The sequence below is a fragment of the Onychomys torridus genome, chromosome 2 (genome assembly GCF_903995425.1).
Source record: "Onychomys torridus chromosome 2, mOncTor1.1, whole genome shotgun sequence".
In the NCBI taxonomy this organism is placed as follows: domain Eukaryota; kingdom Metazoa; phylum Chordata; class Mammalia; order Rodentia; family Cricetidae; genus Onychomys; species Onychomys torridus.
Window position 1 is genome coordinate 146,744,562 of NC_050444.1, and position 24,562 is coordinate 146,769,123.

At 50.6% G+C, this 24,562-nt stretch overlaps 1 protein-coding gene across 1 annotated transcript; it reads right to left on the reverse strand.

Annotated features, from left to right (window-relative positions):
• Positions 1–4,656: 4,656 nt before the first annotated feature.
• Positions 4,657–17,638, reverse strand: Tmem222 (transmembrane protein 222). The gene is made up of 6 exons (XM_036180021.1): positions 17,252–17,638; positions 10,653–10,737; positions 9,391–9,422; positions 6,551–6,647; positions 6,340–6,470; positions 4,657–5,477 (listed from the first exon to the last, which is right to left on the reverse strand). Exons 1-6 carry the CDS (start codon positions 17,443–17,445, stop codon positions 5,390–5,392), a joined length of 627 nt encoding a protein of 208 aa, XP_036035914.1. The 5' UTR covers positions 17,446–17,638; the 3' UTR covers positions 4,657–5,389.
• Between the last annotated feature and the right edge of the window lie 6,924 nt (positions 17,639–24,562).

A 24,562-nucleotide genomic window follows, 5' to 3' on the forward strand; every position in this document is an offset into this window, starting at 1 on the left:
ATACCCACTGTTCTACACACAGTCATAGGTATACAAGGATACCTGGACAAAGACAAGTAATATACACACATGACAGGATTGTGCACACATATGCAAGAGACCTGAGCCCAAGAACTGTGCACAGTAATTCTTAAACCTGCACACAGTGTGTGCACACAAGGGAGACAAGTGTCTACTCAGGTACACGAATAAGTCCCTGCAGATCCACAGATCTCTCTGGCTTTCTTCACACACACTACCCATTTAACCAGGCTGTGAACTCCTTGAAGCCAAGGACCGCTCATTCCCCACAAAGTCAGTACTTTGCACACAACATAACCTGACTCTCAATGACATGCAAAAACAGACCTGCACCAACAAGTAAATGCACACCCAGCCTTCTCGCCACTCATGTTTACACCCAGGGAGCCTCCCAGCCCAGCCTGCCTCTGCCTTTGCCTCCCTCCACCCTGCCCTGGCCCATTTGGCCTTCCTGTCTGAGGCAACCTCCTCCCCAACTCTCCCCCCCAACTTCCCCCCCCCCCCCACCCCGCAAGGTAACTGCAGCACCCAATTCCACTGAGGCCACCCGCCCTGGGATTCCCCCGACAACAGCCCAACAGCCCTGCCCTTCTTGCTTGGAGGAGGTTCTGAGCCCCTCTGCTTACAGGGCCTCCCCAACCCCCCAACTTGGCTGGAGGCCTCAGCTGGCCAAACAACTCATGCCTAGGCACCACAGCCATTCCGGAAGGAAAACATTGCCAGCTGAGAGGGGCGTGTGGACGTGGCAAGGGCCCAGCACTCAGGCCCAGCACTCAGAAGTGGCGCTGACCTGGGCCCACTGGGCACTCTCTCCTCTCCTTCCCACCCCTTCCATACCTGGCCTCCAGGTGGGGCTGAAGTGGGACTAGAGCACTCAGGGGCGGGTCCTGGCTTGTGCCTGTCTCCTGCCCCTGCCTACTCCCAGCTGAGTCAGTGTTCAAGCATAGCAAGCCAGCCTCCTTTCCTACCCGCTTTCCCTCGGGGGTTTCTGTACATCTGCATCTACATAGCCCTGGGCAGATGCCTGTATATTCCCCTGAATGGCTGTGCTCGAGGTGCCAGCTACGTAGCCAGCTTGGGACTTTTCTGTGGCATGGTCGATGAGCATGGCTGTGTTGTGTTGAACTGCTGAGTTAACAGGATAGACATGTCTGCATCTAACAGGGGACCCTATAGCATCTGAAACTAAGTGCTGTGTTGTTGTATAACTACGCCCTACAGGGTGGGGTGGGGGCAATGGTAAGTGCAGTGACTTTCTGGGAGATAGTGCCGTGTGGGTGTATGCATTTCTTCCTGTGTGGTTGGCCAGCTCGGGCAATGTTGTGTGTACTCTAGAGCCCCAGGGACCACCAGATGTGTCTGTGTGTGAAGGTGGAGGGACATTTGGCAGAACTGGGCCTGGCCTTGTCTTACAGGTCTGCTTGGTCTGGGCTGTGAGCCTCCAAGCCTGGGTTCTCTCTACCTCAGTTTCCTTCTCTTTCAGAAGCAGGTCAAGAGCCTGGTGCCCCCACCCTGTACTAACATCATGGGACCAAAAAAAAAAAAAAAGGTACGTCAATCTGTCTGGGCAGGCCAGAGTCATAAACTTGCTCCAACTCCCCCACCCCAAGCTCCCAAGGTGCCAGAGCATGCTCAGGACACCAGGTGGCAGTGCCCATCCCATAGACCACTGGCAGGGGAGGTGGGTTACCTGTAGGGGTCCGGAAAGGACAACTTCACTCCAGCTCTCCAGGAAGGAGTTTCGGAGCCCAGAAGAGCAGTAGGGACTAAGGCTGACTCGCCCAGCAGCAGCTGCCCCAGCCCAGAGGAGGTGGAGGAGGAGGAGACACCTCAGCAGGACCTGGTGTCAGCAGGGCCTGGTGCAAAACCGGGCCTGGACTACAGCTCCCCAGGTGCACTGGGGCACCCACAGCCTGTCAGGGAAGCCAGGGCCAGGTGTGCAGGGCCCCTGCGGCTGGGCCCAGCTGTACTGCAGATTTACCCTGTAATTGAAGCATGCCTCACCTGCAGGCCTAGCTCGGGCCTTGACTGGCCCATCTGTGGACTGGGTAGCAGACCCATTCTGCCAACAGGAAATTCTTTGGAAGCAAAGTTAGAAACTTTTCTAAGAGCTACAGTAATGGGAAGATTATAGAATTGCCACTAGGCAACCTAGGCCAGAGTCCTGGCTCCAGCACCCTAAGGCTTTGAGCAGGTTTCTTTTTCTTTTTTTCTTTTTGCCAGAGCTGAGGACCGAACCCAGGGCCTTGTGCTTGCTAGGCAAGCGCTCTACCACTGAGCTAAATCCCCAGCCCCTCTTTTTTCTTTTCTTCTTTCTCTCTCTCTCTTCCTTCCTTTCTTCTTCTTCTTCTTTTTTTTTTTTTTTTTCTTTTTTCCAGAGTTTCTCAGCTTTGGAGCCTGTCCTGGAACTCACTTTGTAGCCCAGGCTGGCCTCAAACTCACAGAGGTCCGCCTGCCTCTGCCTCCCGAGTGCTGGGATTAAAGGCGTGCGCCACCACTGCCCGGCTTGAGCAGGTTTCTTAACCCCTCTGAGCAATCATTTCCTTCTAGGCAAACTGGAGAGTGGAACCCAGAGACGTACAGATGGCACACAGGTGCCTGGTACAGATGGCATGTTGTAGATGCCAGGTATCCTCTCTCCAACAGACCAATGCCCATGGCCATTTTAGCACCTCTGAGCATCCATGTTCACAGAACCATCCATGTCTCCTCTCACCCCCAGGGTCCTTTCTATTTGAAAGGCCCCGGATTCCTGTGCCAGCTGAGGAGACCAAATTCTTACCATCGAGTATCACATCCTGCTCAGGGGATTCTATTTTGGGTCTCAGAGTATATGACTTTTGGGGTCACGATGTTCTGTAGCTATCCACATTCTGGTCTTAGGCACTAGAGGCCACCTCTATCCTTTGGTGTGTATAAATGCTTTGACTATATATATATAATGTGTAAAACACATGAGTGCCTGGTGCACAAGGGAGCCAGAAGAGGGTGTCAGACTCTGGCACCAGAGTTACAGATGGTTGTGAGCCACCATCCTGCAAGAGCAACAGGTGCTTTTAAGTGCTGAGCCATCTCTTCTGCCCCTCCCCCCCTTGAACTCAGAGAGATCCACCTGCCTCTGCCTCCCAAGTGCTGGGATTAAAGGTGTACAACACCACCACCTGACCTTTAGCCCTCTTTAAAAGTTGTGGGTTTTTATTTATTTATTTACATTTTATCTGTGTGCATGTGGAGGTCAGAAGACCTCACAGGAGTCTTCTCTCCTTCCACCTTTATGTGGGTTCTAGGGATCGAACTCAGGCCGTCAGTCTTGGCTGTTAAGTGCCCTAACTCTCTGAGCTTCGTTGGTCTTCAAGCTTGCTTGCTTTGAAATGTTTTTGTGTATGAGTGTTCTGCCTGCATGTATGTTTGTGCATTAGAGGTGTGCCTGGTGCCTGTGGAGGCCAGAAGCAGGCACTAGACCCCTTGAACTGGAGTTACAGATGTGAGGTACCATGTGGGAGCTGGAATCTGGTCCTCTGGAAGAGCAGCCAGTCTTGCTCCTAACTCAGTCCAGCTCCACTTTCTTTGTACTAATTTTCATTTGGGTTCTGATGGTTGTGAGCCACCATCCTCTGGAAAAACAGCCAGGGCTCTCAACCTGAGCCAACACTCACTCACCCTGACTTGTTTCTGCTAGTCTGCTTTTCAGTTTCTTTTTTCTTAGCTAAGTCGGTTGACAATCATTTTTGGCTTTCACCACTATTGAGTGAACCCCAGATTCCCAGATCATACATGTATAGGGATGGAGGCAGCTCAATGAAAGTATGCATTTATTTATGCAGGTGCTTTCCACTGGGTCCCCTGTGGGGGTGGTCATCCTGGTGGCCACCTGCACCCTCACCTCCCAGCATCCCTGGAAGATAGCCAATCTTGCCTGGCTTTTGGGTCTCTTGCTTCCTCTGAACTTGGACAAGTCACGTGGGTGCCCATTTCTTCATCTGCCACATGGGCCTGATAGTGCCTGCCTTACAAGGCTGTTGGGAGGTCCCATGACTGCAGCTCTGTAACAAGGGCTATTACGGAGGAAGCGTTTGAGTGTTGGGGGTGGGACCCAAGGCCATGCTTGCCGAGGGCTGTCAGAGTCACAGGCTGTCCTGGAAACAGCATTTAAGCTGGGCTTTGGTGGAAAGCAAAGGTCAGAGTTGAGTACACACTGGTATGTGGTGAGGAACATGAAGAACCCTGGCAACCATAGAGAGAAGAACCAAGGAGCAAGCTAGTCAGTGACATGATTGTGGGGGCTCATGGGAAGCTCAACATGGCCAAGGGCTGCCGTTCTTGGCTTACTCCAGCTGTGCACTCCCGGCTGAGGATGCAGGTCACTCCCAACTCTAATCCTATTGACAAGGTTTTCCATAGGGAAGGATGGAAGATTGCCTTCTAGAAGGAAACTTGGAACACAGACCAGGAATGGCAGGGACTTCCCACAGCCTGTGCAGTGGCAGTTTACAAAATGCTGATGTGCCCCTAAGTTCCAGTTGGAAAGACTCGGACATGTTGTTAGTAACCATATCTCTTTGCCCCAGGACCCAGAGATATACAAGCTTAAGGAACCCGGGGTGGGGAGGAGCAGAAGAAAATGACAACGCCACCTGGACTTGAAACTTTATTTCCTGCCAGGGAGCCCCTTATAAAGGAGCAGGGGGTGAGGCAGGCTGCTCAGGGCCCATTGCAGCAACCGGAAGTAGAGCCAGCCAACCCATGGTGCACCAGCTGCTCTGGGGTTACCACACTCTGAACATAAGGGGTTCTATCACCAGCAGGAGGACTTCTTGGCCTGGAAACAGTGGGATTCACCTTACCTGATTTACAGGGGACCCACTCTGCATGCACCCATTCACCTGGCTAGCCAGGGCTCAGATGAGGAGCGATGGGGTACACACTATGCTAGCAGAGCTCTAGAGACAGGGAAGAGCCTAGCCAGCCCTTCCAGTCCGTTCTAGGCCAGCAGAGAAGGTTCCAAGTCTCTTGGCTCACAGCACGTTTCAGAACACCACATCCCACTTCGGGACATGACAACCAGCCAGAAAGCAGCTTCAAATCCAGCTTTGCCCACCGTGTCCTCACTGTGCCCTCACCGAGTCCTGGGCATGGCAGAAACAGCCCAGTGACTGTGGCAGGAGGCGCTCTAAGGGAAGGCCTTCCCAGGACAGCAATGGGGATACCACAAGGGTGAGGCCACAAGCCCAGGAGAGAGGACAAGGAGGCTCTAAATGGCCTCATCTCACTCTACCTCAGCACTTCCGTCCCAAGCCCTGACTCTACTGCCTGAGGGTGGGGATAAAAGAACTGGGACGGGGTGGTGGCGGGGCCTCCTTGGGGGCCATCACCGCAGGTTGAAGATGAGACTGACGGTCAGGATGATGCCCAGGAGAAGGACAAAGGGCAGCCAGGTCTTCACAAAGGCTCCAACACTGACGGGGGAGAGCACAGGGACACGGTCAGGTGAGCAGGCAGATGGTCCAGAATGCCCTCCTTCTCCAACCCTGACAGGGCTTAGGTTCCTAGGAGGTCCCTGGAACCTACTCCTCAGTTTCGTCAGCCAAGGGACAGTGCCTGATGCCTACTATGGAGGCCATGGAAGGAAGCAAATGTACAAAGTCTCAAGCCTGGCTCTGCCTCGATCCTGTGCCCAGTTATGTTCTTTTCTAGGGGCAAAGAAGCCCTCTGAGAATTTCCCTTCCAGAAGCTCTTAATGATGAGCACAATTAAGAACAAAGTTTTCGGGCAGGGGATCAGCTCAAGTGTGAGATGGTTCCTAAGTCTGGGCTCTGCTGTGGGACACAGAGAACTCACCCACCCTGAGTTCTCTCCCTGTGAACTGGGATAAATGTCTCAGTCTCAAGGTCACAAGGCTGTGGCTTCAAAGGTCTGCCTAGACGAGGAGCTCAACAGTCCAGAAGCCTGCCTCTGACAAAGGACATGGGGTGGGGGGCTGTGGAGGGGACACACTAGCCATGAGATGTGTTCATCTCAACACCTGGAGACTCACAGCTTCCCCAGAAGCCAGACCCACTGCAGCCCTTATGAGGGACAGCTGTAGCCCAGAGCAGCTACCCAGAACCTCGCAGTGAGCACGTGACAGGTGACCTGGAACCGTGTGGGGTAGGACTTTGGTAGAGTCACCTTGCTCCCCACCAGGAACCCGGTTGTTCTAGATTAGAACCTCAGAGTCTGTTCCAACTGTCCCTGGTAACTGAAGGACTCCAGTGACAGCCTTTCCAGGATCCTTGGGAGAGCGGCCTGGGGGAGCCTGCAGGTGTGAAGACAGCTCACCTGACGTACTTCCCATAAATCAGGCAGAAGAAGCAGAGCGTCACCATGTTCCAGTTGGTACTATTGTTGTAACGCATCAGGTTCAGAGCCAAGGCCACGTGTGAGTGGCAGTTGTCACAGCAGAGATTGTGCTGGAGACACAAGAGCAGCTGGGTCAGACTGCGCTGGGGGAGAGGGAGGGGGAGGGGGTTCACTTCCCGTCCCCACCTACCATGCGGTGCTTGTACTCCTCAGAGGCATCGTGCACAGCTGTGTCCCATGCATTGGGCCCACTGGCGTATACCTGGGCGGGGTCCAGTTTCCAGAACCTGAAGGAAAAAGGCCTTCAGCTTTATGAACCCTCTCTGTGTGGGCTGCCCAAGGCTGTGGGGTGAACCAGGCCCAGGTCTAGGGTGGTGGAGCTCCTGAGACTTGGGGAATAAAGAAAACTGGCCCAGGGAACCCCTGCACGAGGCCTTTCCCCAGGGTCTGTAAGCGGGAGCAGATGGTGGGGAGAGACTGAATGCCCAGGTGCCTGTGTGACATGCAGGAAATGCAGGGATATGCACGCCTCACGAGCTGCGCCCACAATGTGAACTTTTCTGGGGGTCAGTTGAGTGACTTTGGGACACTTGCACTCCTGTAAGTGACCCCAGTAAATGCAGGTTCATGAAGCTCCATTTGGGTATAATCAGTGTCCAATTTGGGGTGAACAACAAGTCTGTTCATCTCTCTCCAAGAAGTGAGACAATTGTGGCCAGCAAGACCGCCAGTGCCACGACGGCTCCTGGGAAGACTCAGACGAGTCTAGAGTGCTGTGTGGTCGGAATGTCTGTCCCACATTGTCTGGAGTGGGTAGCCATTTCAGCTTTGACCTGGAAGTTCCAACCCTCATTGAGGCTTCGGTAATGGTCACGCCCACAAGGCGGGGCTGAGAGAGGACGTTGAACACCCGAGTTCTGGATGAGCCAGCTTCTCTGGGTTCCAGGACCCTGGATGCTGGAGGTAGACCGAGCAGAGTTCTCCAGAGAACACCGCCAGACTGTGCCATACCTTTGCCAGACCCTGCAACCTACCCCTTCATTTGTAAGTTACCCCACAAAATAAACCTCCCTTTTAACTACGTGGAGTGGCCTTAATAATTTCACCAATACCCTATTTTTCTTCTTCTTTTTTTGCTTTTCAAGACAGGGTTTCTCCTTGTAGCCCTGGCTGACCTGGAGCTCACTCTGCAGACCAGGCTGGCCTCGAACTCACAGAGATCCGTCTGGCTCTGCCTCCTGAGTGCTGGGATTAAAAGCATGTGTGCCACTGCTGCCACCACCACAGACTGTCCCCGTTCTTATGTTGAAATCCTAACCTGAGGAACTCCCTTATGAGTGGGGTCAGTGGCCTTAAAAGATAGCCCCCCACTCCTTTCATCATGTGTGGGTACAAGAAGGCACTGTGGCCCCCGTGAGACACTGAGTGTACCAGCACCCTGTTCTCGGCCTTCCTGCTCTCCAGAGCTGAGACACTTTTGTTGTGGAGGAGCCACCCACTCAATGGCATTTTGTCATGGCAACCTGAATGGATGAAGACAGAGAGAACACCTGAGTCTAGGCTGATGGAAGAGGGGTTTGGTGGGAACAGCTTGATAGAGGTGGGAAGCATAAACTGTCCCAGAATAAGTGACTGAGCAGTCCTGGAGGATTCAGGAGAAAACAAGGTGGGGAACGAACAGGCAGCTGAGGCAGGAGATGCAGATGTGACACTGAGGTGTTCACCCAGCAGCAGCGTCTCCCCAACTCAGTTGGCTAGAGCAGAAAAGAAGCTGGCAGAGTGAAGCCCTGAACACCAGGCAGGTGGGAGTGGCTGCTGGATGCAGCAGAGGGCCCCTGGTGGCCCCAGGCAGAAGTGTGTGAGTGTGTGTGTGTGTGTGTGTGTGTGCGCGCGCGCGTGCGCACGCGCACGCGCTGAGGGGGGTGCACAGTGACGACAGGAGATCACCAGAGCTCGTGGCAGTGAGAAACCACCAGGGCCTGGACTATGGGGCTCAAGGATCCTGCTTGGAGCAGGTCGTCCTGAAAACTGCCTTTGGAAATACGAAAATTAACCAACTAAAACACTCTGAAAAACAGCCCAAAGAAACTGCAGAACCACATCTCCACCTGCCTGAGGAAGGCAGAGCAGGGAGCTCTCCTCCAAGCCACTTCGTCCAGCAGCTTCCTGGCTAGCTCTGGGCCACAGGATACCTGCAGTAGTTCTGACACACTGTCACCAGGCCCAGAGTTACAGGAACCACCCAGCGCTGAAGTAATACGTAAAGACAAGGCCTGGAGAGATGGCTCAGTGGTTAAGAGCACTGGCTGCTCTTCCAGAGGACACAGATTCAATTCCCAGCACCCACATGGCAGCTCACAATGGTCACAACTCCAGTTCCAAGGGCTCACCAATGCACATAAAATAAATTAAAAAGGAAGAAAAGAAAGACAAGCCCGAGTGAAAGTTTGCTCTCAAAGAGCCCAAGCAGCTTTCACACCCTCCAAAGCAGAGCTGCAGTGGAATCCCAAGCAGCCTCCTATTCCTAAATGGCCTGCTTGTTCCCCAGGGTGGAAGGACTCCAGGCTACATAGAAAGACAGACTTACCGTCGGCGGTGGCGCACACCTGTAATCCCAGCCCTCGGGAGGCAGAGCCAGGTGGATCTCTGTGAGTACGAGGCCAGCCTGGTCTACAGAGCTAGTCCAGGAAAGGTGCAAAGCTACACAGAGAAACCCTGTCTCGAAAAACCAAAAAAAAAAAAAAAAAAAAAAAAAAAAGAAAAAGAAAAAAAAGGGCAGACTTGGCTGTATAGAGGCAGCTTTGATGCTTCCTAACTGTGTGACCTTGCCTGAGTCCCCTCCCTGGTCGGTCTACAAGATGAGGTCCAGACAGACACTGACACACGAGGTGCTTGGAACAGGGCACTGTGTCCTAATGGGCTCTAACTGTCCTCAAGGTGCTGGCTCCTGCTGTGTCTCACAGGGCCTGGCCTGTTGCTCTGAGCAGGAGGAACCTGGCCCTAGAGCTAGACACAAGACTATTCACTTACTTGGCAGGCTTTCCAAAGGCCATGTTGTCTTCCTGTTGAGAGACAGGAGCAGAAGTCAGTGCAGAAACCACCCCCAGTCTATTGACAACCCGGGGTCAGAGGCTCAAGTGCAGTGACTCAGAAGGGGCAGCAGGGCTGGGGCACGGCAGGGCATGGCGTCTGTAGTGCCGGAGCCACTGCTCTGTGAGAAGGAGGCACTGCAACAGCCAGGGGCTCCTCTGGACCTCCCCCATGTGCTCAGGGCAGTCTTGGATCTTTCACCCTGGCCCGGAGCTCTCCTTCATGCCCAGAACCTCAGCCCCGACCTCTCAATGCAACAGTGATGGCCCACACGGGACCTGGATCGGGGCACCTTCAGAGTAGGACAGAGGCTGCTGGACCCATAGAACTTTCTTATGAGGAAGACTAAGGAGAGTCCTAGACTCCGTATGCAGACACATGCACAGCCTAGAAATCTAATAATATATACTGAGACCAGGCTGTCCTTGAACTCACTACCTCTGTCTCCCGAGTACTGGAATTAAAGGCATGTGCTACTATGCCTGGCTTTGTTTGTTTGTTTGTTTGTTTTTTTAAGCAGAGTCCAACTCTATACCCAACACTAACCTGAAACTCACTATGTAGCCCAGGCTGGCCTTAAACTCTGAGGAATCCTCCTGCCTCAGTTTCCCAATGCTGGGGTTAGAGAACTATCCACTATGCCTAGCTATTAAAAGTTTTACATTCACAGCAACAGACCTTGTCCTGTCCGGATGGTTGTAACAACCATTAATGGGAACAGGCTAGGCTATCACACCCCTTTGTTCCGCCTTTAACCACCTGAAAATAGGCAGATGCCATGTGCTCATCTGGAAAGAGCCCACTGGACTAGTCCTGGTCCATCCCCAGGAAGCAGATTTGAGAACACACTGGTTCAGTCTAAAAGCCCCACCCTAGAAACCATGTCAGCCTCCCCTGTCCCCCAACCATGGCTCCCACCTTCTGAAGGTCCAGAGATGTGGTTCCTGGATGGTCTGACTCCACTCTTGCCTCTAACCCCTACCCATGTCTTGGTACCCAGGGGGCAAAGGGCTGAGCCAGTTACTTAAGATTCCTCTGGCCACACTGCCCTCCTGGCCTGTCCTGGAGGCAAGAGAAGGAAAGGGGTCAAACACTGGTGAGGGGCAGGAGGCTAGAGCCGAGAGTTATCTGCGATGTCCTGGGCCCAGGCCAGCCTATGTGAGCCTGGAGACTCTCCAGCGCAGGGCAAAATGGAGACTCACCGAAACAAAGTAGGGGCCAGCGAAGTCCCGAATGACCCCCGTGGACGTGCAGATGCCCATGTGGCCGATGATGGGGAAAAACCACCTATAAGAAAACAGCAGAGAAAGGACAGGGCGGTTAGGCAGATGCCAGGCAGATTGTATCTAGCTGGGGGAGCAGGTGACACTGTTTCATGGTGAGTCACCTTAGGGAGGTCCACAGGACTGGGGAAAGCACCAAAGAAAGGCAACTGTGGCCCGGAAGCACAGTGGGATAGCCTGCACCACCGCCAGAAGAGCTATCACTGACAGCACAGCAGAGACGCAGAACAGCAGGCAGTGGACTCTGCTGGGGAGACAAAAACACCTCCCTCCTGGGAAACGGTCGGCACTGTAAGCTATGCCTCAGCAGCTCTGAGGATGTACAGAGAGAAGCAAGGCCTTGTGCCCCAAAACTTGTACAAAGACATACAGAGTACCCTGAGTGCTTGGATAGCATAAACAAGGCCTTGGGTTTGAACCCCAGAACTGTGAAAAATAAAAATCCTCAATGAACTGTGCTCATAAAAATCTGTACCTCTAATTGGGGCTGAAAAAAGAAAATGGCTCAGTGATGAAGAGCACTGGATGCTCTTCTAGGACCCTGGTTCAATTCCCAAACCCCACACGGCAGCTCATAACCATGTGGCCTTTGTGAGCACCAGGCAGATGTGCTGCACAGATGCAGATGCAAACAAAACATGCATACACATAAAATAAAGTATATCTTTTGTTAAATGTAAATTATCTCAAAGTTAATTTTTAAAAATAAGGTAACAAAATCCAATTGAGCTGAACAAGGCTGGTATACGCCTGTAATCCTAGTACTTGGGAGGCAGAGGCAGGCAGATCTCTGTGAGTTCAAGACTAGCCTTGTCTACATAGTAAGAGCTTGTCTCAAAAAACAATGGGACTGGAGAGATGCCTTAGCCATTAAGAGCACTTGCTGTTCTTGGAGAAGACCTGGGTTCAGTTCCCAGCACCCAGCATGGTAGCTCACAACTCCATAACTCCAATTCCACAGGATGTGACATCCTCTTCTGACCTCCATGAGCACCAGGCATGCATGCAGTGCACATATATACATGCAGAGAAAACAAAATGAAGCTCTTTAAAACCAAACCCAACCAACGCCCACCTCCAAACACCCTGAAATAAGTAAAATCAGCATAGCCTGGCCATGGTTCCATGTAACAATGAAAGACCCATTTCCGCTACATACAACATAGACTCTCAAGAGTGTACGCCTGAAAGAAAGCCTGAGCCAAGCGTATGAAATACAGTACTGTTTAGTGTTCCAGAAGACAAAACAAGCCTATGGCTATTGCACTGGGACTGGCAAGATGTGGCTTGGCTGTGTGGATGCCTGCCACCAAGCTGGACTTACAGGGGTTGTCAGCCAATGGACACAGGGCTGGGAAGTACACTTGGGTTCTCTGTAACAGTACATGGCCTTAACTGCTGAACCGTCTCTCCAGCCCATAAACAGGAAGAAAGGGAGGGAGGGAGGGAGGGAGGAAGAGTGGCAGGCAGGCTGGCTTAAAAACTTAATTGAATTGTATGCCTAAGAATTGTGTACCTTATAATATGTAAATAACACTTCAATGAGGAGGTTTAAAATGGGGAGGGTCCTCAGGGCTGGGAAGACGGCTCAGTGGGTAAGGTGCTTGATGTATAACTGAAAGATGGGTGGAGAGCTGAGAAGGCAGAAGGAGGCCATGCAGAGGCCACTGCTGAAGTCACAGCCCCAGATGACAGTCCTGACTAGATAATCGTAGGTGATGGATTTAAACTGAAAAGGAAGAGGCTTTCTTTTATTCCACGATTAATTTAATTATGTGTATCTGTGTGTGGTGGTATGGGATGTGAGTGCAGGTAGGTGCCCTTGGAGGCCAGAAGAGGGCATCTGATCCCAGGGAGCTGGAGTTATCAGCCTTTGTGAGCCACAGGATGTGGGTACTGGAAACTGAATCCAGGTCCCCAAAGGAGCAGTACTGGCTCTTGACCACTGAGCCCACTCTCCAGCTCTTCCCTAGACACTCAAGAGTTCTAAGAGTGCCTGGATGGCACACAGCCCCAAACTCCCCTATGTATCTGTCAGTGGAATACTGACCAAATGATTCGTATTTAAGAGTAGAGGGATGCAGCTGGAGAGAAGTAATTGCAGTATTCTGCAGACAGTACAGTCACTATAATTGACAAGTAACTGCAGATTTCAGGAGTCAGCAGAGAGTCTTCCAAATCTTCCCAACACAGAAATGATAGCTGAGGTAATAGATGCACCATATCTGCACCCTGATCTGACCGTCATATTCTCTGTGTGTGTATATGCTGTATGTGCATGGGCCTGGTGTATGTGTGGAGGTCAGAGGACACCATGGATGACAGGACCACACTGCTGTGTACTCCAGACTAGCTTCCAGTGAACGTCTGGAGATTCCCTGTCTCTGCCATCTCTCCATAGGAGCCCTGGGGGTACAGGCTCCTATTTCCTATGCCTGCCTTTGGATGGTTCTGGGGATTTGAACTCAGGTCCTCATGTTTGTGAGGCAAGCACTTTGCCCACCCATTTTAAAAATACATATTGAAGCCAGGCGGTGGTGGCGCACGCCTTTAATCCCACACTCAGGAGGCAGAACCAGGCAGATCTCTGTGAGTTTGAGGCCAGCCTGGTCTACAGAGTAAGTTTCAGGACAGGTGCAAAGCTACACAGAGAAACCCTGTCTCAAAAAACAAACAATGCCATACTGTACCCTATATGTACATAGACTACTCTATGTGACAATTAGAAAAAAAAAGAATGAAATCAGCACCCAGGAGGCAGAGGCAGGTGGATCTCTGTGAGTTCAAGGCCAGCCTGGTCTACAGAGTGAGTTGCAGGACAGGCAGGACTGCACAGAGAAACCCTGTGTCAAAAGACAAAGAGAGAGAGAGAGAGAGAGAGAGAGAGAGAGAGAGAGAAGTCAGGTCTGATTTAACTTGAGCAGGCTATCTATTCCCATCTTCCTGCAGAGTAACAAGTACTTGGCTGAGGGGCACTGCTTGCAATCTATGTAAAACACTGCTCACATGTGAGTTGCTCAATGTTGTGCTGAGCTGGTCAGTAAATACCTGCTATCTGACTTAAAGAGCAAGCAGCTGAAGATCCATGGTGAACACAGGACGGTAACCAAGAACTGTGGGAAACAGTTCCCCTGGCTTCTCAGAACTCTTCCGGGACCAGATTCCTTTCAAGTGGCAGGGGACCCGGCTTTGAGCAGCACTCCCTGTTACGACTGTGCTGATGGGATTGGGGACCGACACAACACTAAATCTCTGTGCCAGCAAAGCCCCAGGGAAGCAGGTCCCAACCCAAGCTTGTCAGTGCCCCGAAGATAAGCTCCGGAGCTCAGCTAACTGCTGTGTCTTCTGACCTAGGACAAAATGGTCCTCAGGAGAGGTTAGTGAACAAGTTAGCTGCCCATCCTGGAGTTCCATTTCTTTATCCCTCATCTACATATGAGCAACAATACCTGCTTTCCCAGTTGATGTAAGGACTGGGTGACATCGAACATGAAATGCTTTGATTACTAACAGCACCTACTGCTAACATCTCAGAAGAGATGGACAGGTCTTGGACTCAGTGTCTTCCTCTGATCTTCCTCTCACAGACATGAAAGTCCCCATGCCACATCTATCACTACATTCAGCCATCTCATATAGCTAAAGTCATCAGGATCTGGCCCTTCTGCTGAAGGCCGAGTCCTCCAGTGGGAGCACAGGGTCTTAGAAACACCTGCACACACATCTGAAGAGAACTGAGATGTAAGCTGCTGCTAGCCCAGACACTGGGGAACTGTGTGTCTCCACCTCAAGTTGCTACCATTTCTCTGCGGAGAACCAGGCCACAAATAGTTCTAAAAATGAGGAGCTGACCAGATGGTTCGGTGTGTAAAGGTATCTGTGTTTGATCCCAGGACTCACACGGCAGGACAGAACAAACTCCTGTAAGCTGTCCTCTGATCTCCATAAGTACTCATACACACATAAACAATCTTGTTTTTCGAGATAGGGTTTCTCTGTATAGCCTTAGCTGTCCTGGAATTTGCTCTGTAGCCCAGGCTGGCCTTGAACTCACAGAGATCTGCCTGCCTCTAGGATTAAAGTCTTGTGCCACCACCACCTGGTAGAAATAATTTTTGAAAATGAAGAAACGAGGAAAAGGCCAACATGGCTAACATGCCGAGTTTTCACACAAATGACACACTGAGTACTCACCCACTCTCACAGTGACAGTCTGTTTCTTCACAGCTCTACTCCCTATCTGGGGCTCTCCCTACTAGTTACTTGTTATTCTCTACCCCTTCCATCGACTCAGAGCAAGCAGCACCCCGCCTTACTTGCCAGAGTATGGCTACTGGCTCTATACCATACATCTAGGCCTTACTACCGACAACGACAAGGCCCAAGTCCTTTAGCAAATGTGTTGGGAGGAACATCTAATGAATTAACAAGCACATGTTGTAAACTGTTTTGACTTTTGGATCCAGGGTCTCACTCTGGAGCCCTAGGTTGGCCCAGACCTTGCTCCGTAGCCTAGGATGGCTTCAATACTCTCAGATCAGAGGTGTGGGCCAGTGCCTGGACTCAGACCTTTTCTTTTACGGTTTATTTATATAAATGTTTTGCCTGTATGTATGCATGTGCACCACATGTTTGCCTGGTTCTATCAGATCCCCTGGAACTGGAATTACAGATGCCCGAATACCACCATGAGGGTGCTGGGACTTGAACCCTGGCTTGCAAGAGCAACAAGTGCTCTTAACCAATGAGCCATTGATTCAGCCCCACTCCCACCTCCTTTTGGCTCTGCCTCCTGAGTGCTGGGATTACAGGAATGTATCACTATGCCCAGTGGGGACCTTACTTTTGGAGACAGTATCTAGCTGGCCAGCAAACCTCAGAGATCCTCTTATCTCCACTTTCTCAGCTCTGGGACTACAGACAATGCACAGCTTCGTTAGTTTTTCACATGGGCAACAGGAATCACAGCAAGTACTTTACTGATTGAGTAAAGACCCAAGACCCAAGAAGTTTAACATAACACAAAAATTAGGGTCATGGCCGGGTGGTGGTGGTGCACGCCTTTAGTCCCAGTACTCGGGAAGCAGAGGCAGGCGGATCTCTCTGAGTTCAAGGCCAGCCTGGGCTACCAAGTGAGTTCCAGGAAAAGGTGCAAAGCTACACAGAGAAACCCTGTCTCGGGGGTAAAAAAATAGGGTCATTAGCTAAATGGGGTGGTATAGCCCTGTAGTCCCAGAACTCAGAAGCCCAAGGCAGGGGGATCAGGAGTTCAAAGTCAACATGGGCTACACAATAAATACCAGGCCAGCCTGGGATACATATTGAGATCTTGACTTAAAAATCAATAAAATTAATACAAAACAAAAGATTAAAGCGATTTTAAGATCAGCAACATTTGAAGCTAAAAATTATTCCTTCTCCACACAATTTGGCTGGTTTTGTTTCACACTGGGTCTCACTATGCAGGCCTGGCTGGCATGGAATGCATGTCTTGTTCAGGCTGGCCTCTAACTCAGACATCTGGCTTCCTCTAACTCTGGGTGCTGGGATTAAAGGTGTGGATCACCATGCCTGGTGGTTGGTTTTGATAGAGGAGAAAATATGTACCCCCTCAGGTGAGGGGGTGCTAGGACACCGCTGAAAGACAAGTTACACAGTAAACCTGACTTCTGAACGTCTTCTTGCCGGGGCAGTGAACTGACCTAGACAATGTGGTAAGAAACTCAGCTTCACCGTCGGGGGAAACAATTCCTACTTTAGAAATGGAAAGAAAGCCGGGCGGTGGTGGCCCACGCCTGTAATCCCAGCACTTGGGAGGCAGAGGCAGGTGGATCTCTGTGAGTTCAAGGCCAGGCTGGTCTACAGAGCAAGATTTAGGACAGGCACCAAAAACAACGCAGAGAAACTCTGTCTGGGGGGGGGGGGAAGAAATGTAAAGAAATGGGAATGAAAGAGCTTGCAAACTGTGCAGGCACTTAAGACTAAAGGAGGGCAGTTAAGCTGCATCTATGTACCTGATTCTGTTTTGCCACTCAGAAGATGTAGGGGGCAAAATGTTGGCATGGACCTCCCAGTGCTGCCATCCTATGAACCAGTGTGGCCTCAATTAAACTCACTTTTGCTTCTAAAGGCAAAACGTCTTGCGTATAGTAGATGACCAGGAAGCATTCATTCATTTGCTCAATGAGTGAACAAAAAAAAAAGTGAATGAATGAACACACCTCTTCAGACAAGGTTAAAGGACTTTTCTGTACGCCTGCAGCTTAAGGGCTCGCCAGTCACCTGGTCTTTCCCGCTGATCTACACTTGTCTTCCTCCCCAATCAGACTAGGGGTAACCATGATCGGCAGCATGCATGCGGCTGGAACGCGCACCGCACAGGTGGCGGGGTCCTAGGGACCCCGCGCTGGCCTGGCCCGGGGTAAGGGTTGCCGCGAGTCTGAGAAAAAAGCTTGAACGGCACACTGGAGGACGCTCGGGCCCTCCCCGTCTTCGCGGCGACATCGGAAGAGACTCACGTGAGCACCGGGATGGGAGTCCATACCACGCAGTAGGGGAAGCGGCTCCGCTCCACGTCCATGGCGACGCCACCGGACCCGTGGTACTGCTTCATGTCCGTCTCGGCCGCCGTCGGCGCTTCTACTTCCGCCATCCGAGGAGGGGGCGGCGGCGGCTGCGACAGGAGCGGAGAACTCCCTTCCGCTTCCGCCATGCTGCGCGCGGCCCTCTCGGACCGGGCCAGCTCGGGAAGGCCTGGCTGCGGCGTCGCTTGCCCCCGGATCGTCACTTCCGGGAGGTTAGGGGTCCACCTGGTTGGTCTTCCCTCCGGGAATTGAAGTCTCGTCCTTTTGTGCCCGGCCAGCCTAACCTCTTCCCCGCGCCTGTAGCGGAGCGTCTACCGGGTCCTCAGGCAGCTCTCAGTCTAGCCCTAGGGAGACTCACAGCCAATCGAGGCTCGGTTCGCCGGCACGTGGTACAGGCACTTCTTCGGTGCCAAGCATTTGCCATCCCTTGTTACTACTTTCCATAAGCTGATTAGATCTAAATACAAGTTTAGTTGTTTTCCTCGGGTTACAAATGAGGGACTGAGGCTTGATGAGGTTCAAACACAAGTTTTTAGATTTCCTTGTCCTTTTTATTCTGTGGCATGAGTTACAGATAGTGTAAAGGAAGGTCAGACTAAAATCTTGGTGTGTGTACGTGAGAAAGAGACACACGCAGCGCAGTGAGCAAGGGGGCAAAAGGATACTGATGTTTGCCTCGGGCCTGGGGAGGACACGGATGCAGAGGTGCAAAGACAGGAAAGCTGAGAGGGTCACTGTGTGGGAGAGAGTATCGTCCTGGATCCAGTAAGTCCCAGGAGTTAGGTAGACAGACAGAACCCCCTTCTTACTGTTTTGGGATGGTATTTGTTTTTGTTTCGAAACTGGGTCTCACTAAGTAGCTCTAGCTGTCTTGGAATTTACTCTGTAGACCAGGCTGTCCTCAAACTCACAGAGATCCGCTTGACTTTGCCTCCCGAGTGCTGGGATTAAAGGGGTGTGCCACTACGCCAGATCCTTTCATGTTTAATGGGAAAACCGAGGCCCTCAGCAGTTATCAATCGCCTAAGATTACACCTGAGAACACAGAGTGGCCAGGCTCCAGTCTTGGAATCTTTTGGTTTTTAGAAGGATTCCCAGAGAGACAAGAAGTGGAATGTGATGCAGTGGAAAGTGGGGGTTGAACATGAAGGGAACCAGGCTACAGGAAGGTGTAAGAAAAATGATGCAGAGAGGCAGACAGATAGTCTCAACAGGCTGAGACTGTCTTATTGGAACAGTGGGGCTGGAGTACAGTGGGGCTGGAGTACAGGTATATATACACGGGTAGCTACCAGGAAGTTACAGCTCCTTTCTGCGGTTTGTCTGGGACCAGAATGAGTTGTTTTCCATACCCAGGCATATTGTTTCTGCAGGTGGAGCAGACCTGACAGGTTAGGGGTAAGCAGTTCTGTCTGGCTAGGGGCTATGGCCCAGTACAGCCAGACTCAATTCCTCATTACCTAAGGCTATTAGCCAACAGAAGGTATGGGCAAACACTAAGGAAGGGGAAGCTGTGCCTTTGTGATGATCTTCCATTAAATTACCCTTCTTTAATGGAGACCTATGGAAAGCCTGCTCTCCTGATACTTACATTTTTAGAAAAATTTATCTGTGCTGTGGAAAATCTAAATGTCTTTGACTACACTAGCTAGTACAGTTCCCAGAACTGTGTACAATACCTGTTGAATGCACACTAAATGTTCCTTGATTTAGATATCTTTTAAAGCTCTCATTGGGCCAGGTGAGGGTTTAATCCTTTAATCCCAGCACGCCAGGAGCAGAGGCAGGCAGATCTCTGCTAGTTGGAGGCCAGCCTGGTCTACAGAGCTAGTTCAGTCAAAGCTACACAAAGAAAAAAGATCTCACTGGTATCATAGCTGAAACTAATTTATTTATTTTTGAGCTGAGGATAGAACCCAGGGCCTTGCACGTGCTAGGCAAGCTCTCTACCACTGAGCTAAATCCCCAACCCGCTGAAACTAATTTTAATCTGCTCAAATTCCTTTAAGCACCCTGTACCTCTTCATGAGTGACCCTGTGGGGTGTGAACCCTGTGTGGTGTGAACCGTGGAGGGAAGCCACCCCTCCATCAGGGTTTCGAAGGGATTAACTGCCTAGTAAACAGTTGTCGGATGGGTTGCCACAGTGGTTCTGGACTCAGTCACAGCAGTTGTGTAGTTGGAGTTTCCCTGCCTGGCCCAGTCAAGACAAATCTCTCTTACCCGCCAGTCCCACAGTTGCTCAGACCCAACCAAGAAAACACACAGAAACTTATATTGCTTATAAACTGTATGGCCGTGGCAGGCTGCTTGTTATCTACTTTTTCTATCTTAAATTAACCCATTTCTATTTATCTATACTTTGCCACATGGCTCGTGGCTTACCAGTACCTTACATCTTGTCATGGCGGCGGCTGGCAGTGTCTTTTCCACCCAGCCTTCCACCTCCCAGAATTCTCTTCTCTCTTGTCCCACCTATACTTCCTGCCTGGCAACTGGCCAATCAGAACTTTATTTACACAGATCGATATCCACAGCACAGTTGTCTAACTTCTTCTGTGCCCCAGGTTTGCAAGGAAAGTGTGCGTCTCTGGTATTCCTTTACCAGCATTGATTGTATGTTTGAGTGAGTAAACAACCAAAGTAAGTCTCGGGGTTCTGCCTTAAAGCTAGCGGTACTGACAAAATGCCACATATAATCTGACAAGCTTCAGTAGCTCCCATGGCACTTAGTATAAGACACACATATCTACCGTGGTTTTTGTTGTTGCTGTTGTTTCAGAGAGCCAGGGTTTCTCTGTGTAGCTTTGGAGCCTGTCCTAGAATTAGCTCTGTAGACCAGGCTGGCCTCGAGCTTAGAGTTCCACCTGCCTCTGCCTCCTGAGTACTGGGAGTAAAGGCGTGTGCTACCACCGCCCTGCTATATCTACCATGTTTTAATTTACAAGGCTCTGTACCTTCCAGACAGTGTCTTTTTTTATTATTATTAATTTATTTATCAACTGATATACAGTGTTCTGTCTGCATGTATACTTGCAGTCCAGAAGAGGGCGCCAGATCTTGTTACAGAAGGTTGTGAGCCACCATGTGGTTGCCGGGAATTGAACTCAGGACCTCTGGAAGAGCAGCCAGATGCTGTTAACTGCTGAGCCATCTCTCCAACCCCCAGACTGTGTCTTAACTCTTACTTCTTCACTATTGATACCCTAACCTTTGATCCCTTCCTTCCATCATTCCTTCATGAGGAACATGGCCCACACCCCACCCCCGCCTTTAATATACCCCTCTACCCACTTACACTAACTTCCAGTCATCCTTCCAGACTTAGATGCAATGCCATTTCCTCAGCCAGCCAATTTTTGGCTTCCAGTCTGAATTAGAAAGTCCCTGTCACTCCCCTCTGGAACACGCTTTTCCACAGCACATGTACACCCACGTATTGTTTGGTCCTCACTGTGGAGGAATGGTTGTCTTCACTTCTGTAAACCCAGTGCCTAGTAGAGTGCAGAGCGGTTTTTAACCAATATTACTAAGCCAGAACTGTGACAAGTACTTATAGGCTTGGCATAATATTTTGGTAACAGACTGTCTGAGCAAAGGGACCTAGCTTACCGTCTGCTAGTTCTTGTGCTCTGAGCCCTTTTAAGACAGGTTCCTGGAGGCTGGTGGGCACAGCGTTTTCGTCCTATGCTCTGGGAGAGCCCTCTTCTTACAGCCTACATTACCCTCCCTTTGCCCTGGGTAGCTTCAGAAGTCTGGACGCAAAGGTCATGTGGCTGGATAGCGAAGCCGGCTCTGACTCCTGTCGGGGGCTTCTCTCCCGGGCTTGGCTTCCACTACGAGCTATCCCAGGGCCCCTTCTCTCACACCATCACCTTGGTTCTCACCCAGAGCACTCAGCTCCCTGGCCTGTGTCCCTTTCCCCCCAGCCAGATGGATAATCTCCATCAAAGACCATCGCTGCCTTCTAGGCTCAGAGGATCACAGCAGGGCCTGGAAGAGGCTCCTCTTACACAGAGTTTGTTTGAGGATTGATGGGGTTCAGAGCCACCCCTCCCCCACACATACACTCCCCAAAATAGGAATGACCATCTGGATCCATTTATGGGGCTGCCTGGGGGTGGGGAGGATGGCAGAGTAGAATCTGGCACGCTGCTAAACCTCTGGCTCCTCTGGCGGTAAGATGCTGCCCCTTGGAAGAGTGAGCTTAGGGTGTTCCCTGTTTTGGAGGAGTCAGGACACTTCCTCAACCAACTCCATGTAGGACTCCCCAGAGCTCACAGACCTCCTCTCTCAGGGCAAGTCACTCATTCTGGCATCCAAGGCTCTCCCTGGGCTGGTCCCAAATTTCCTCTCCAGGCTCATCTGTGTCCTTGTGATGTCGTCGTCGTGGTGATGCTGATGCTGGCCTCACTGTACCTCACGCCTCCTGTCTTTGCCCACTCGGTGCTTAATCAGGAATGGCCTTTCCCTCCTCTTCAGCCCCACGTTCAAGGTTCCAGGCTAATGCTTCTCCTATGCTTCCAGAGCATAAAGGCTGTTTCCACCTCTTGAATATTCATGTGCGCTTGCATTAGCATTAGCTGTTTACACGTCTGTCTCCCCCTGGAGACTGGAGACTCCTTGAGAAAGAGACTGACTGGATCTAATGGGCCTTATAGTCAGCGGGCAGAGAGGGGTTGCCCAGGGAGTGCCCTAGGAGCTACTTGTTGACCCTTTCTGGGGAAGATGCATCTCAGTCAATGGACCTGCAAAGGTCAAGGAGGCCGCCGAGCCAGGGGCTGCCGTGGCTGCCAGTTGGAGGAGCCCCTAGGCTGGGTGTGGCACCCCAGGAGTAGCGTCTTTGTGGATTTGCAGCCTTCAGCTCAGCTCCATCATTACACTGGATAGGTTTCTCTCCCTCTCCTCCTCTCTCCCTCTTCCCCTCCCCCTCTCTTCCCCTCTCCTCTCCCTTTTCTTTTTTCCTTTTTTTTTTTTCCCCCATCTTTCTGTCCCCATTAGGACTGTGAAATGTTTCACAACTCAGAGGGGACTGAGGAGCCAATCATTTAATGCAAGAAACCATTGACAACTAAGCCCTGCCTCTTTAGATATCACAGTACAGCTTCCTATTGCCTCCTTTTATGGGTGAATTTACCCAAGCAGGGTTACCAACTGGACAGCTAGGACCAGAATCGAAGTCTTCTACTTTGGGACAGACAGTAAAGTGTGAGGTAAAACATGTGGGCTTGAGACACGGCCAGCTCGTTTAAGGTCTGAAGCCTAGCTGTCAGAGCTATTGGGAGTAGCTGAAATAGGACATCAGTTTCCTCATACTGGATAGGAAACAGGTGAGTATATAGTTCATTTGGCATAGTGCTCTTGTAGTATACACAAGGCTATGGGTTCAATGCCTGGCACTCCATAAAACTGGGCATGGAGCTGGGTGTGGTGGCACAGGGCTTTAATCCCAGCACTCTGGAGGCAAAGGCGGGAGGATGTCTATGAGTTTGAGGATCGCCTGGTCTACAGAGTGAGCTCCAGGTAACTAGTACTACATAGAGCAGTGGCTTTCAACCTGTGACCCTTTAATTCAGTACCTCATGTTGTGGTGGCCACCCCCAACCATAACATTATTTTTTTAATTTTTTATTTCAGGTGCACTGGTGTTTTGCCTGCACGTATGTTCATATGAGGGTGCTGGATACCCAGGAGCTGGAGTTGAAGACAGTTGTAAACTGCCAAGTGAGTGCTGGGAATTGAACCCAGATCCTCTGGAAAAGCAGCCAGTGCTATTAACCACTGAGCTTCCCAGACCCCCATAAAATTATTTAGTTGCTATTTCATAAATGTAATTTTGCTATTTTATATATAAAATTATATATTAATTATAATATAAATATCTAATATGCAACCCCCAAAGAAGTTGAGACCTATAGGTTGAGAACTGCTGATACAGAGAAACCCTGTCTCAAAAAATAACAGCAAAAATTAAAAAACAACAAATGATACTGGGCATAGTGGCACAAGCCTGTAATCTTGACTCTTGGGAAAAGTTTATATATATATATACACACACACACACACACACACACACACACACACACACACACACATATATATAGTCCCATGTGGTTGCTGGGAATTGAACTCAGGACCTCTGGAAGAGCAGTCAGTGCTCTTAACCACTGAGCCATCTCTCCAGCCCAAGACCTTGATTCTAAAACAAAAAAAATCTTATAAAAAAAAAAAACAACAACCTTGAACCTTTTATTTGTTTGTTTGTTTATTTATTTATTTATTTTGGTATTTTCCAGACAAGGTTTCTCTGTGTAACAACTCACTTTTGGAGACCAGGCTGGCCTCAAACTCACGGAAATCTGTCTGCCTCTGCCTCCTGAGTGCTGGGATTAAAGGTGTGCGTCACCTCACCCAGCTGTCTTGGGGTTGTGATGCCGGACAAAGTAAGGATTCAGTGTTAGTCAGTAGCAATGAAAATAGTCCATCACTATTGGACAATCCATACGCACTTGCTCTCCCCATCATTTGGAGCCTCCTTACAAGAAGAACGCTAACCAGAGCAGGTAACAGTATCTACTTTGCTGCAAGAATACATCCAAAGAGGTGGTTGTGGTGAGGATTAGGGACATAGGGGTGTCCAGGAGGGATTGGCTGAGGCAGAAGCACATATTGGTGTCCAACCCACACCTGCCTGTCTCTGGTGGAAAGAGAGAATGATAAGAATAGGGAGAGTCAGCCTGAAACAGTAAACTGTGGTTTATTTTATTTAAAGAAATAAGTGGCAGTAGAGGGTAGGACCATGAGTGGCACCTTCCTACCGTAGTGCAGGATGCCTTCCATCTGAGCACCTTCCATGCTGATATTGTGAGGCCTGAGCCTGGCACATGGTAGGGCACTCACTGATAGGACAGTACTGGAGAGGATCCTGATTGAAGGCCAATGTTCAGGGCCACAAGCAATCCACTTGCTATTCTATAACTTCCAGATAATCTGGACGCTCTGGGCTGGCAGGAACCAGCAGGAACCAGGTCTATTGTATGCATCCTCATTGAGCCAGTGGCCAATACCAGGCACACAGTAAGAAGCTGACACCTGTACTGGAAATATTAACATAAGAAAATGTCCATGGGAGCTGGAGAGATGGCTCATCGGTTAAGAGCACTGACTGCTCTTCCAGAGGACCCAGGGACCCGGGTTCAATTCCCAGCACCCACATGGCAGCTAACAACTGTCTGTAACTCCAAGA

Coding starts and splice junctions, on each gene's coding strand:
- Tmem222 (XM_036180021.1), bottom strand. CDS start 17,445: ATGGCGGAAGCGGAAGGGAGTTCTCCGCTCCTGTCGCAGCCGCCGCCG. Junction 6,471..6,550: donor AGGAGTACAAGCACCGCATG/GTAGGTGGGGAC, acceptor TTGTGTCTCCAG/CACAATCTCTGCTGTGACAA. Junction 5,478..6,339: donor ATTTATGGGAAGTACGTCAG/GTGAGCTGTCTT, acceptor CTCCCCCGTCAG/TGTTGGAGCCTTTGTGAAGA.